The 14206-nt window shown below is 39.9% G+C and overlaps 1 protein-coding gene across 2 annotated transcripts in view; it reads right to left on the bottom strand.

The window, feature by feature from the left end:
- LOC110153510 (cdc42-interacting protein 4 homolog) overlaps positions 1-14206 on the bottom strand; it is a 64459-nt gene that overhangs the window by 30880 nt on the left and 19373 nt on the right. For both annotated transcript variants that reach the window (XM_020917410.2, XM_055158315.1), the window contains exon 2: positions 7234-7349. In XM_020917410.2, coding sequence (XP_020773069.2) covers positions 7234-7349 — 116 coding nt within the window. The remainder of the gene's footprint in view (positions 1-7233; positions 7350-14206) is intronic.

Raw genomic sequence — 14206 nt, 5'->3', positions numbered from 1 at the left:
AAACATCTGGAGCTGTGTTTGGTTTCCTTCACACATGTTTCACACACAAACCCTGCATATTTGAGCGAACTAACACAAAACACTATGTTCTAACTTGTGATGTCATGTGGTAATACAGGAAGTGCTCCAGTGTGTTTTTAAACTCCACACACCTTCACTAGAATCATTTGGACAATTTCAACCCTGGAATTGTCAATCCCCACTGAACTAAATGTAAAAGGTAGATGTAAACTTGAAAACTTCCACTCTGTGACATCGCAAGGTGGAACAGTTTTGTGCTTTGGAGATGTAGACAGACTAATGATGCAGGATTATTCAAACATGTGTGAATGAAACGAAACACAACTCCAGGTGTGTGTTTTTGACAAGGTAACAGCAAGACTTAAAGCTCACAAATAGGCCTGTAACGATAACAGATTTTGCTGGACGATTAATTGACCAAGAATTTATTGCGATAAAGGATAATATTGACATTTTGAGACCAATTTCAACTCATATAATGACCATGGAATAAAAATGCAAATACATCCTCTCAATGATCAATAAACCTTATTTTCTAAAGAACATTTAACAAAGAAACTGTAAGACAAACAAAAACAAAAAGCCTAAATAAAATAGACTCGTTAACATAAGAATAGGGATATATCGTATCGCTTAATGTGATGATACAGTATTGATATTGTGGGTTGCTGTATCGATATATCGCCAAGAGTATTTTTTGGTATATTTTACTCAATTATTTTGTTACAGAGCTAAAGTTTTGGTGCTAGTTTAGAGCAAGGAAACCCACGACACAGGATGCTGTTTCACTATGAGGGAGTCTCTTTCCTGTCTGGTGTCGTGTCAGTGTCTTGTGGGATTTCAGTGGATTTCGGGCTCTAGATTAGTTCTGTCGCTCTGGTATTTCTTTATGTCGGCTGTTGGGGTTTGAGACATTTCTTCTCGTCGTTTGCGCTCGCTGCATTTCACGCACGTGGCGTAAGAGACATGTCTCGCTCACCAGTGTTGATTCGGCATCGTGACTTGTTTTGGCACACGGAGATGAACTGTTTTGGTTCTGACAGCGGCTCGAGCTTGTGTTGCGGCTTCATGTTTAGCCGCACAAACAGCAGCGCTTTCTGCACTGCGCGTATCTGCTGTGTTGATAAATTACGCTTGTTAAACGAGAGGAGTCAGAGAGCGATAGACGCCTTCTAACATTCAATCTCTTTGAGGGCAAGAGAGAGCGAGGAAAACAAACAAGCTGCAAATAGAATTTATCGAGGCCACAAAAGTTATCAAGCTCATTAAAAGTTATCGTACGATTAATTGATTTATTGATTATCGTTACAGGCCAACTCACAAGAGTCAATTTTGTGCAATATAAGACCTGTAAATGACTTTATTGCACCAGTTTATTTTATAATGTTTTTAAGACAGTAAAATAGTGATAGTTTCTTTGCAGCCATGACAAAGTGAGTTTAGTCTGGCTCTGTGTGGGATTTATGCAAAGCAGCTTTTCTATTGTGTTCCGGTTTTACATAACATTTGTAAATCTGGAGTAGTTCAGTTGGACTTTCTGCACTGCACCAGGATTCATAACAGCACATTCACACACTACTTTTACATTTACACCAGGCCTAGTCCCATTTGAACAGGGTTATAAAAACATTTAAACAACTTAGATTTGAGAGGTCCACTCTTGTCCCAGTCTACAGTCTGATGTTTTCTACTCCTCATCACACCCTGAAGTCGTGTTTTGTTTCATTCACACATGTTCAACACACAAACCCTGCAGATTTAGGCTTAGAGTGACCAGATTTTCAAAAGATTTCACCACTTTGTGGTTATTGGTAATACTACAACTGTGAGACAAGTGCGTAATTAAGAAAAATTGTTCTGCACTCAGCCCATCCATGACTAACATGTGAGTCAGTATAGTCACATTTTCTTTGTGTTTTAGTCATTTTTAAGCAGATTTTCTGTATTTTACCTAAACAAATGACAGTTTATGCTTCTCATTACTGTAAGCAGGGATCAGATTGGTCAAAAATATTGACACCTGGGACATTTCTTGTATAAAACTTGGACAAATCACTGCTTTTGTATAAATCTGCTGGGACAGGGGACACAGGCTCAAACCTGGGACTGTCCCGGGTAAATAGGGACATCTGGTCACACTAATTTAGGCTGAGTTCTTCTCTCAAAGTCCACACACCTTCACTAGAATCATGTGGATGACTTCAGCCCAGGATTTCTCAAACTTTGAAGTAACAGCTATTGTTTTATCCTAACTGAAACTGCTTCACTCTTTGGTGAATCCATAGTTATTACAGATTTTCTGTTGACAATCCCAACTGTACAAAAGGTTAAAAAAATAAAATAAAATTTTAAAGCAACTACTTCAGGTTATTCTAGAGTATTGATGAGTACAGTAGTTCAATTGAGGCTAAAAATAGGTGTTAGATCAAATACTACCACTAAATGACATCACAAGGTGGAACAGAGCATTTTGGAGGATTAAAAGGAAACTTATTTATGACTTATCACTTATTTATGATCTGAGAGTTGTCTGTATGAGCGGTGAGTTTTGCAAATGTGTTGGTTTTGGAGCCACTTTTGGTTCTTTCTCATTGGTTGGAGCATAGCAACTGTAAGCTCCTACACATAAACACAGAGTGACCAGACGTCCATGTTTACCCGAGACAGTCCCAGTTTTGAGTCCTGTGTCCCCTGTCCCAGCAGAATTATACAAAACCACTGATTTGTCCCAGTTTTATACAAGAAATGTCCCAAGTGTCCCTGTTTTTGATCAATCTGATCCCTGCCAACAGTAAAGAGAGGCATAAACTTTGTCATTTGTTTTAGGTAAAATACAAAAAAGTTGCTTAAAAATGACCAAAACACAAAGAAAATGTGGCTAGACTGACTCACGCATTAGTCATGAATGGTCTCTGCAGAACAGTTTTCCTTAATTATACACTTGTTTCACAATTTTATTATTACCATCACCCCTAACCAAGAGTGTCCTAGTTTTTGATTTTAAAATCCTGGTCACCCTACCCTAGAAAACTCTATATTTATAATCTTTGACACCGGTGGATGATTATGTATCTGAGTTGTTTGGCATAGTTCTGCTCGATCTCACTCCTCTCCTTCAAAGCCCTTGTTCACCCCTACATCACTAAACAATGTTATATGGCTGTTATATCGACTATCGGCACCTGCAAAGCCCTTGTTATTAGTATTATATCCAATCCAAAAAACACATGGTCCAACCCTAAATAGGGTGACCAGATGCTCCTATTTACCCCGGACAGTCCCAGTTTTGAGCCTGTTTGTGTTTTGGTCGTTTTTAAGCAGTTTTTCTGTATTTTACCTAAATTTACAATTTGTGTTACTGTTGGCAGGGATCAGATTGATCAAAAACAGGGACACTTGGGACATTTCTTGTATAAAACTGGGACAAATCAGTGGTTTTGTATAATTCTGCTGGGACAGGGGACACAGGACTCAAAACTGGGACTGTCTCGGGTAAACATGGACGTCTGGTCACTCTGTGTTTATGTGTAGGAGCTTACAGTTGCTATGCTCCAGCCAATGAGAAAGAACCAAAAGTGGCTCCAAAACCAACACATTTGCAAAACTCATCGCTCATACAGGCTCGTCTCAGATCATAAATAAGTGATAAGTCATAAATAAGTTTCCTTTTAATCCTCCAAAATGCTCTGTTCCACCTTGTGATGTCATTTAGTGGTAGTACTTGATTTAACAGCTATTTTTAGCCTCAATTGAACTACTGTACTCATCAATACTCTAGAATAACCTGAAGTAGTTGCTTTTATTTTTAAATATTTTTTTTTCCTTTTTGTGCAGTTGGGATTGTCAACAGAAAATCTGTAATATCTGCAGATGCACCGAGGAGTGAAGCAGTTTCAGTTAGGATAAAACAATAGCTGTTACTTCAAAGTTTGACAAAAACTGCATTAACGCCATTAACGCAGTTTTTATTGTTCATTTATTTTTACTGTAAACATCTGTTGCTCACTGGCTTTTATTTTGAAAAAGTCCACCGCCAGTGTTTCTTTAAGTTTAACGTCTTTTCTTTACACTTTTTTCACTTTTTTCACATGAGTTTGGACATGAGTTCGAGTGCGATTAATGCGATTAATATTTTTTATTTTTGCCCTGCCCTAAAAAAAAAACAAAACACATCGGTCGGAGCCTAGAATAGGGTGACTAAACATTCCTGTTTACCCAGTTTTGAGCCAGTGTCCCCTGTCCCAGCAGATTTAGCCAAAACCACTGATTTGTAACAGTTTAATATAAGAAATGTCAGAGGTGTCAATATTTTTGACCAATTTGATGGCCGCCAACAGTAAAGAGAGGCATAATCTGTCATTTGTTTTAGGTAAACTACAGAAAAGCTGCTTAAAAATGACCAACACAAGAAAATGTGGTTATACTGACTCACATGTTCGTCATGAATGGCAGAGAGCAGAACAATTTTTTTAAATTTCTTGTTATTATCAACCACCACAAACTGAGGATGTCACAATTTTTGATTTTGAAAAATCTGGTCAGCTACATAAAGAGCCTGTTTTCTCTTCCACTGACCTACTGTAAAGTGAATATAATGTCTGTATATATGTTACTGGACCTGCATTGATATGGAGATGAGCTGGGAATAGTCGTGGGCATGCTCCTTATTTATGAATATAATTAATTAGCACGGCGCGCACGCATTTACCTCTAAAGGCTGATAGTGGTAGTTTACTTATTTTGTTTACTGGCTAGAATGTCATTAGGCCGACCTACTGTCTTTAAATATGACTTTAAAGAGACAAAATAACAGTAAATGTAGTCTAAACAAACCCAATTTAAAATGTAATAGAGACAAATTTAAGTTTGAGAGTCAGTTGAAGATTTTTTACAAGAATTTTGACATTACAAAAAAAATGTTATATGGCTGTTATATTGTTATCGGTGTTATATCCCATCCAAAAAAACTAGGGCCAGGCACGTTGATGCGTTAATTTTGCGTTAACTAATTAATTATTGCCGACAATTATTTTAACGCTGTTAATGCAGATTTTATTGTTCATTTATTTTGACTGTAAACGTCTGTTACTCACTGGCTTTTATTTTGAAAAAGTCCACTGCGAGTGTTTCTTTAAGTTTGATGTCTTTTCTTTACACTTTTTTCACTTTTTTCACATTACATTCACATTAATCGCGATTAATCACATGAGTTCGAGTGCGATTAATCGCGATTAATATTTTTTATTTTGGCCCAGCCCTAAAAAAAACAAAACACATTGGTCGGAGTCTAGAACAGAGTGACCAGACGTTCCTATTTACCCAGGACAGTCCCAGTTTTGAGCCTGTGTCCCTTGTCCCAGCAGATTTATACAAAACCAGTGATTTGTTCCAGTTTTATACAAGAAATGTCCCAGGTGTCCCTATTTTTAGGGCCCGACCGATATGGATTTTGTTGTGGCCAATATGATACCGATAAAATGGGAGCTGGAGCTGCCGATATAATCACTGATATATGTAAGGCAAGGCAAGGCAAGTTTATTTGTACAGCACAATTCGTACACAAAGTAATTCAAAGTGCTTTACAGAATAAGAAATACATTAAAATCATAATAAAAACAAATCAAAACATAAATAATCATGAAGATTAAAATTAAAAAAAGAGAGACATAAATTGGAGAGAAGAGTGCGGAATGAAAACCTTTCAGTTATATGCACAGTTAAACAGAAATGTTTTGAGTCTGGATTTAAACAGCGTCACAGAAGAGTCTGTCTCACATGTTCAGACTGTTCCAGGTTTTAGCTGCATGAACCTGAAACGCTGACTCCCCTTGTTTAGTCGTGACTCTGGGCACCAGCAGGAGGCCGGTCCCTGAGGTCTTCAGAGTGCGAGATGGTTCATATGACACTAACATGTCACAGATGTACTTTGGTGCTCAGACATGGAGAGACTTGTACACAAGCAGAGCTGCTTTAAAGTCTATTCTCTGAGGCACAGGAAGCCAGTGCAGAGACCTGAGCACAGGACGCATGTGCTCGTACTTCCTAGTTCAAGTAAGGACCCGAGCTGCAGAATTCTGGATGTTCTGCAGCGTCTCACAGCTCGTTTGGAGAGAGCAGTGAGCAGACCATTACAGTAGTCTAACCTACTGGAGACAAACGCATGGATAAGTTTCTCCAAGTCTGATTTAGACAGTAAACCTTTGATTTTTGCTATGTTTTTAGATGGTAAAAGGCTGCAGATGTTATTGATTTGATGTGACTGTTAAAGTTCAAGTCTGAGTCCATTATTACCCCTAGATTTCTTGCCTGATTTAAAGGTTTTAGAGAGAGAGACTGGAGGTGACTGCTGACACTGTCCCTTTGTTTCTGTGGACCAAACACTATGACTTCAGTCTTGTCAGAGTTTAGCTGGAGAAAGTTGTTTTGCATCCACACACTGATCTGTTGGATGCAGTGACCAAGTGAGTCCACTGGTCCATAGTCTCCTGCTGCCAGAGAGACATAGATCTGAGTGTCATCTGCATAATTGTGGTAGGACACGTTATTGCTGCTTATTAACTGGCCTAATGGCAGCATGTAGAGATTGAACAACAGGGGGCCCAGGATTGACCCCTGAGGCACCCCACAGGTCAGGGCCATGTCATCTGTCATCTATGTAGTGATGTAAAAATTCACTGTAAATCTTCAATTGTTTAAAAAACTTAGGTTTGGCTCTGGTGGATTTTAAATTGGGTTTATTTAGGCAACATTTATTGTTCTGGCTCTTTGTGTCATATTTACAGACAGTAGGTCGGCCTAATAGCATTTTTGCATCACATTCTAGCTACAAGTGATGGGTATTGTTTTGTTGCAAGCAGGACTAAGCCATGTCTAAAGCAGGACTAAACCAGAACTGAACCAGGACTGAAAAAGGACTAAACCAGGACTAAAACAGATCTAAACCATGTGTAAAACAGGACTAAGCATAATCTGTCATTTGTTTAGGTAAAATACAGAAAAGCTGCTTAAAAATGACCACAACACAAAGAAAATGTGCCTATACTGACTCACACGTTAGTCACAGTTTTCCTTAATTACAAACTTGTTTCACAATTTTATTATTACCATCACCCCTAACCAAGAGTGTCCCAGTTTTTGATTTTAAAATCCCGGTCATCCTACCCTAGAAAACTCCATATTTATAATCTCTGACACCCGTGGATGATTATGTACCTGAGTTGTTTGGCATAGTTCTGCTCGATCTCGCTCCTCTCCTTCACAAACTTGACGTATCTCTCCACCAGGTCCAGCCCCGACTGCGTGTGCTTGTCGATGACGTCGTTCTGGTCCTGCAGGCCACAGAACAAACCAGGGTCAGCGGAGGAGAAACACACTGAGAGTTACTTCACCGTGACATCACTCAAGTCCAAGCGCAAAGCAGCGGTCCAAGAAATGACACCGGCATGAGTGAAAAGGATTTTGGGAAACCGCTACTCACGTAAGAAGAATTAACTGTCTGATTTATGATTTCAAGTCGGAGGTGCGTTGCGTAACTTTTCCGGTGGAGTCTCCGTCGAACGCTTTTCTCCGTGGAGATGTTTTCGTTTTGTCTGGAATGTTTCACAGTGTGACATTAAACCTTTCTATCTTCACGGAGACCAAACCAGACCAAGTGACAGGTCAGATCTGTGGAGAGGCGACCCCGCTCACAGTCAGAAAGCCTGTTTTTTGAGGCATTTTTGAATTGAATAAATGTAAAGTAGAGCTGTTTAATGTCATACTGTGGAACATTCCAGGCAACATTCCAGAGCAATAACGTCTCCATAGAAACAAGCAGGTGACGGATCCCTCTGACCAAAAAGTTACATAGTGCACCTTTAAAGTGGTTAAGAAGACGATGATATTTTCAAAGGATAGACCAAAAATTTGAAAACTGTGCTAGAATTAAACCAGGTCTAAACTGAAACCGAGATCTAAACTAAGTCTTGGCTTGGACTATATCAGAACTAAACCAGGTCCAAACTAGAGCTAAGTCAGGTTGTAAAGGAACAGTCCGTAATTTTGGACATAAGGCCTCATTTCCTAGTGAGCCAGAGTGTTGGAGACGTGTGGAGACACTTTTTGAAATCTTCCATCCAGTCCTTGTATTTGCAGAGGTCACTGGTGCTAGGCTAGTGCATGTCAATGGCCATAGTTCTCCTGCCACTAAAAACAGTCTTACCCACTCCACAAAACACCTGAAACAAATCTATTATTACACCAGACTGTCCATGTGAATGTCTGTGTTGATAGAATAATTTTAGAAGTAAAACCAACCTTGCATTTGAAGGATTTAGTTGTACTTCCTGATAGAAAGCTCGGCAGCGGCGGACTGACATATGAGAAAATAGTCCCTCAACATGTGACGATTCATGCGATACAATGTTAGTTTTATTTCAAACATAACAGCTTTTAAAAGCCTGATCCCGTCAGATCTCAGAAGCTCAGCAGGCTGGGCCTGGGTAGTACTTGGATGGGAGACCGCTAGGAATTCCAGGTGCCCCAGTGGGGCGCCAGTGGCAAAAACTGTCGTTGTGTCCTTAGGCAAGACACTTCACCCACATTGCCTAGTATGAAAGTGGTGTGAGCATGAGTGGAGGTGTTGGTCGGAGGGGCTGATGGCGCAGATTGGCAGCCTCGCTTCCATCAGTCTGCCCCAGGGCAGCTGTGGCTACAGTAGTAGTTTACCACCACTGAGTGTGGAGTGACTGAATAATGAACTGTAAAGCACTTTGGGTATTTTGAAAGGCTCTATATAAATGCTATCAATCAATCAGTCTGGTGTAATAATAGATTTGTTTCAGGTGTTTTGTGGAGTGGGTAAGACTGTTTTTAGTGGCAGGAGAACTATGGCCATTGACATGCACTAGTCTAGCACCAGTGACCTCTGCAAATACAAGGACTGGATGGAATGATTTTAAAAAGTGTCTCCATACGTCTCCAACACTCTGGCTCACTAGGAAATGAGGCAATATGTCCAAAATTACGGACTGTTCCCTTTGACTGGGACCAAACCTACTCATTGGTTTCATATCAATACTAAAAAAAGTCACAGTCACAGCACAGAAATGAACCTTTCCTGAACAGTTTAGCTCTTTTAGTTTAGTTTAGAATGATGTTGAGTTGTATCAGAACAAGTATAAGAGCACATAGACTAGTATACACCCATGGACCACTATGGAAACTGAAAAAAAGAACTTGGAAGATTTACTAGAAAAAATCCTCATAACAATTTGCACTTGCACTTTAATAATGTTACTGTTGTAATATCAGGCACAATTTACTTGTCAGTATTAAGTAAAATGCACTTAACACCATTAACTGTCATGAGTTTACTGATTGTTGTTACTAATTGTTACTCTTTTTTAAGTTAGAAGTCATATTTATGTAAATAAATAAAATAAAATATTTAAAATGTTGTCATATTTAATTGTATTGCGATGAAGTAATGAAGTAAATATTATATGTCTTGTATTTACTGATGTAGAATAAATGGTAAATGAAATGATCATGTTTGTATCGCACTTTTCCACCTTCAAGGCTTGAAGCGCTTTACATCAAGGAACCACACACACACAAACACACAAACACACACACACACACACACCAGTGTACACACACACTAGGGGCGAGGTGAGTTAAGTGTCTTACCCAAGGACACAACAACAGCATTCATCTGTGGGAGCAAGATTCGCACCACCAGCCTGTGGGTCAGTGGAGCTGATGCTCAACCAATGATGTTTAATATCAAAAGTGGGATTCAAACTGCTAACCTTCAGATCAGTGGGCAAATGCTTAACCAGTAGAGCTCCTGTCGCCCCAGCCTCAAATACATAACTTTTCTTTATCTAGAAGGACTGTGGTATGACTTGGTGTTTGTGGGTTTGTGAGGAGCGACTGTAAAACCTTGTTGTGTTGGTGAACTTACTCAATAAACACAATACTGCAACTACAGTCAAATAAGTACATTTTGTCCATTGCTGTTAAATAAGTTGTAGTTCTCACAGAATTATTTCAGTGTAAAAATTACCACAGCAGATTTAATATATTTTACTACTCAAAGAAGTGATTTTTTTCAGTGTACCTGGACCACTGAAGTATTACACACATATAAAACCACATGGAAATAGAAAAAAAAGCACTATGAAGCCAAGTTATAATACTGTTACCTCCTCAAAAACACACCTGGACTTGTGTTTTGTTTGAGTAACCCTTTATTATTAGTCTGTCTACATCTCCAAAGCTCCAAATGATCTGTTCCAGCTTGTGATGTCATGAAGAGGTAGTTTTTAAGTTCACAGTTGGCCATTTCCAGAGCTGAAATCATCCAAATGATTCTAGTGACGGTGTGTGGAGTTTTGACTCAGCTTAAATGTGCAGGGTTTGTGTGTTAAACAGTGTTGGGAGTAACGTGTTATAAAAGTAACAAACTACTGTAATGTGTTGCTTTTTGCTGTAACGCAGTCATGTTCGGCATTACAGGAGAAAAAATGTAATATTTTACTTGGTACAAATGTCAGTAACATGTGTTACAATGCTTTTTTAACCTGGATTGAAGTGGTGGGTTTTTCGTTTTTTTTTCATGCAAATTTGCTAAAATCACCGCGATATCAGCAGCAGTGAAACGCCGGGAAACCTCAGGTGACCGCGGGCGAAAGGACCAGTGCAGAACTCCCACGCTCCACAGGGCTAATCACAACTGACGCCCGATCGTGCCTTAGACCTGGTTTAGTTTTGGTTTAGACCTGGTTTAGTCCTGGTTCAGTCCTGGTTCAGTCTTGGTTCAGTCCTGGTTTAGTCCTGGTTCAGTCCTGGTTTAGTCCTAGTTTAGTCCTGGTTTAGACCTGGTTCAGTCCTGGTTCAGCTCTGATTCAGTTTTGGTTTAGTCCTGGTTCAGTCCTGGTTTAGGCCTGGTTTAGTCCTAGTTTAGTCCTGGTTTAGACCTGGTTCAGTCCTGGTTTAGTTCTGGTTTAGTCCTGGTTTAGTCCTGGTTTAGTCCTGGTTCAGTTCTGTTTTAGTCCTGGTTTAGTCCTGGTTCAGTCTGGGTTCAGCTCTGATTCAGTTTTGGTTTAGACCTGGTTCACTCCTGGTTTAGTCCTGGTTTAGACCTGGTTTAGTCCTGGTTTAGTCCTGGTTTAGTCCTGGTTCAGTCCTGGTTCAGTCCTGGTTTAATCCTGGTTTAGTCCTGGTTTAGTCCTGGTTCAGTTCTGTTTTAGTCCAAGTTTAGTCCTGGTTCAGTCCATATACGGCACAAAAGTTCAGCATCTTCGCAATTATTTTGGTGAGAGTAACTTAAAGCGCTGTAATAGTCATGTAATGTTTTACATTTTAAATGCAGTAATATTGTAATGTCACAAATGAGTTTGAAATGACAGTAACAAGTCATAAATAACACATTACAGTTTTGAAGTTTAACATGCGTGAGTGAAACAAAACACAACTCCAGGTCTGTTTGTGAGGAGGAAACATTAGAACATTAATCAGAAAACAGCATAATATTGTCCCTTTAACATTCAAATGATAACATCAGGTTGTTGTTCATTACTAAAGACACCTCACCCAAGCCATAATTGTATTTCCTGTAATCAGCTGGTGTGTGTGTGCGTGTGTGTGCTGTGAGGAGGGCGGGACTTATTGGCCTGCCGCTTGCTTCACACTGGCCCCTGGGACTGTCCGTCATTGGGTGGAGGTTCACATTATCTCAGAGCCCAGGCCTGTGCTGAGCTCTCGGAGTGTTTCCTGCAGTAAACATGCGTCACGGCAGAGGAATCGCACCCCCGCCCGCCCACTCATCCACCCACCTCACCCCCTGCCCCTCGCCCTGACCCCCGGGGGCCAAACACACAGCTCTACACCGGACTGCCAGGTTTTCAGAGAGCGACCAGAGACCCGAGCCCTTACTTTAACACAGAGCAGATTACGTTTATGTTACTTTACGTTTTAGTGTTTTGAAAATAATATAATCGAAAGCATGAACATGTTTTACCATTTTCGCTTTCTGATGTTCAGAGTAACCTCCCTTCCCTTCGCTCCCTGCGTTAAATCACTCCCCCTTCAGAACGCGACACAATTTGCCTCAATCTAATGAAACTCCTGCACGTCGCATCAGGTTTGTCAGGTAGTTGTGTGCAGTTTTGTATCATGTTTTTGTATATTTATGGAGAATTGTCGTGTGGAAGCATGAATGACGTAGCGTTGGACAGAATCACACAGGTAACTGTAACAGGGCCCAGGACAGATCTCTAGATTACTCAGTAAGTGTGTAACGATATCCAAGTCTCGTCACGGTATGAACCTCACAGTACGATATTTATTGCGATATCGTGGGAAAGTCCATGATGTGGGGAGGCTCACAATTAGAGATGTAACAATATCCAAATCTCACTATGATATTTATTGCAATATTTTGTGGAGGCGAACAAAACTGTGAATGTGCTACTTTTTCCTCTTAAAATGCCTTGACAAGTCTTAAGAACTAAAACTTAAAAGTGCTTAGAACTGTTATTTCTTCATGTAATCTACACTGAAATGGAGCAAAGGATCATGGTCTATGTAGTTCCCTCTGTCTCTGCCCCATAGCTCTTCATTTAAGCAAAGAGACTTGTCATTTTATATTGTGATGGTCCACGTATTGTGAGAACTTTGACAATACGATATCACGATATTTCGGTTATTGTTACATCCCTATTACTTAAACATGTATGGATGACAGAAAAACCTCTTCAGGCAGGTTTTGATGATGGAACGTTATAATGAAATAGAAGCTTAAAAAAGTAGATAGAGCAAAATGCCCCGTCTTTAAACATGCCTCTGTTGGTACGATCTGAATGAAGCATCATTTTTCTGACAAAAGTTCTGAAATTGGGAGGTCACACTAGATGATTGTGTCTCTTTTTGGGGTTATTTGATTTTTTTTGTTATTATAGACGATATACTAGAAAGAGACCGACCGATATATCGGTTGGGGGATACAGGCCTGAAACACTGATGTTTACACGTCTTAGCGTGTGAGCTACCGGCCTTAAATCTCCAGCACAGAGCGATATTTAGTTTTGGTTGACCTGATGCCTAAAGCGTGCACACAAAGCTTTATTTGAACACTTGAGTGTGAAGACATAACAGCACAACACATCCCTGCACAGCTCTGGGAGTTAGTAGCACATTTAGGGACTGTCCACACGACTACATTTTTTGGTCAAAACGGAGAGGTTTGTATTTGTTTTGGCCTTTCATCCACACAGAACCAGCGTTCAGGTGCACGAAAACTGAGTTTTTTGAGAACGGGTTCCAGAGTGGAGGAATCTGAGAACGCCGGCATTGCATTCTCGTGTGGACAAATAAATCACAGGTTTTGGAAAACGATGACGTCACAATCCCATCATCGCCAGAGTCCTCCAATGCAGCGAAGCCTTCAGCCCTCGAACTAACCTTCACAGACCGCAAGAGCGTTGCCAAAATGGGACAGGTGTAGTCTACGGAGCAGCTCCTGTCACCCAGAAACTGAGACACACTGCTGGCGCCAATACTAACAACACACACCACAGATTACACACACGGATCAATAACAAAGACTATGTTTACACTGAAACGAATCCGTGTATCACCGTATCAGAAACAATCTGTGTCCAGACACGTTGTTTCTGTGTCCACAAGTCTTCCCTATCCACACAGCTTTGAGCATATTTGTTTACATTTTACAGAAACGACACTTAAAACCACATGGTCCATTTGCATAAACTAAGCACTCAAAAAACAGCTCATTATTGAGCACTGATGAGGTTCAGCTTCTGTCCGAAGTTGAAGGACACGACTCAGTGGAATATATGGGTTCTTTCTGTGACTTATGTTTAACTTTTGCAAAACAATATATTTCTGGGATACATCTAAAATCAGCTAAATTACCTGAAAGTTTAAAAAAACGGTGATGAGATACTCATTATTAAATATTATTATTGTGAAGAGCTCCACATACAGGTGTGGAAGATATTTTACTATACTGGATTTACTGATCCGACATGTGTGTGGACGCACATTTTTTTCAACCCGCAAAGAAAAAAATCCAGGAATGTTGTCATGTGGACGTAACCTTAAATGAGAGAATTTGAGGGGAATAATCACAATTGCTATCAGCCCAAATAAATAAATAAACATTATTTCAAAAACTCAT

Source organism: Boleophthalmus pectinirostris, unplaced genomic scaffold (assembly GCF_026225935.1).
Source record: "Boleophthalmus pectinirostris isolate CB_2022bp ecotype Guang Dong unplaced genomic scaffold, ASM2622593v1 HiC_scaffold_22, whole genome shotgun sequence".
Classification (NCBI taxonomy): Eukaryota; Metazoa; Chordata; class Actinopteri; order Gobiiformes; family Gobiidae; genus Boleophthalmus; species Boleophthalmus pectinirostris.
This window is presented reverse-complemented; position numbering and strand designations above follow the sequence as displayed.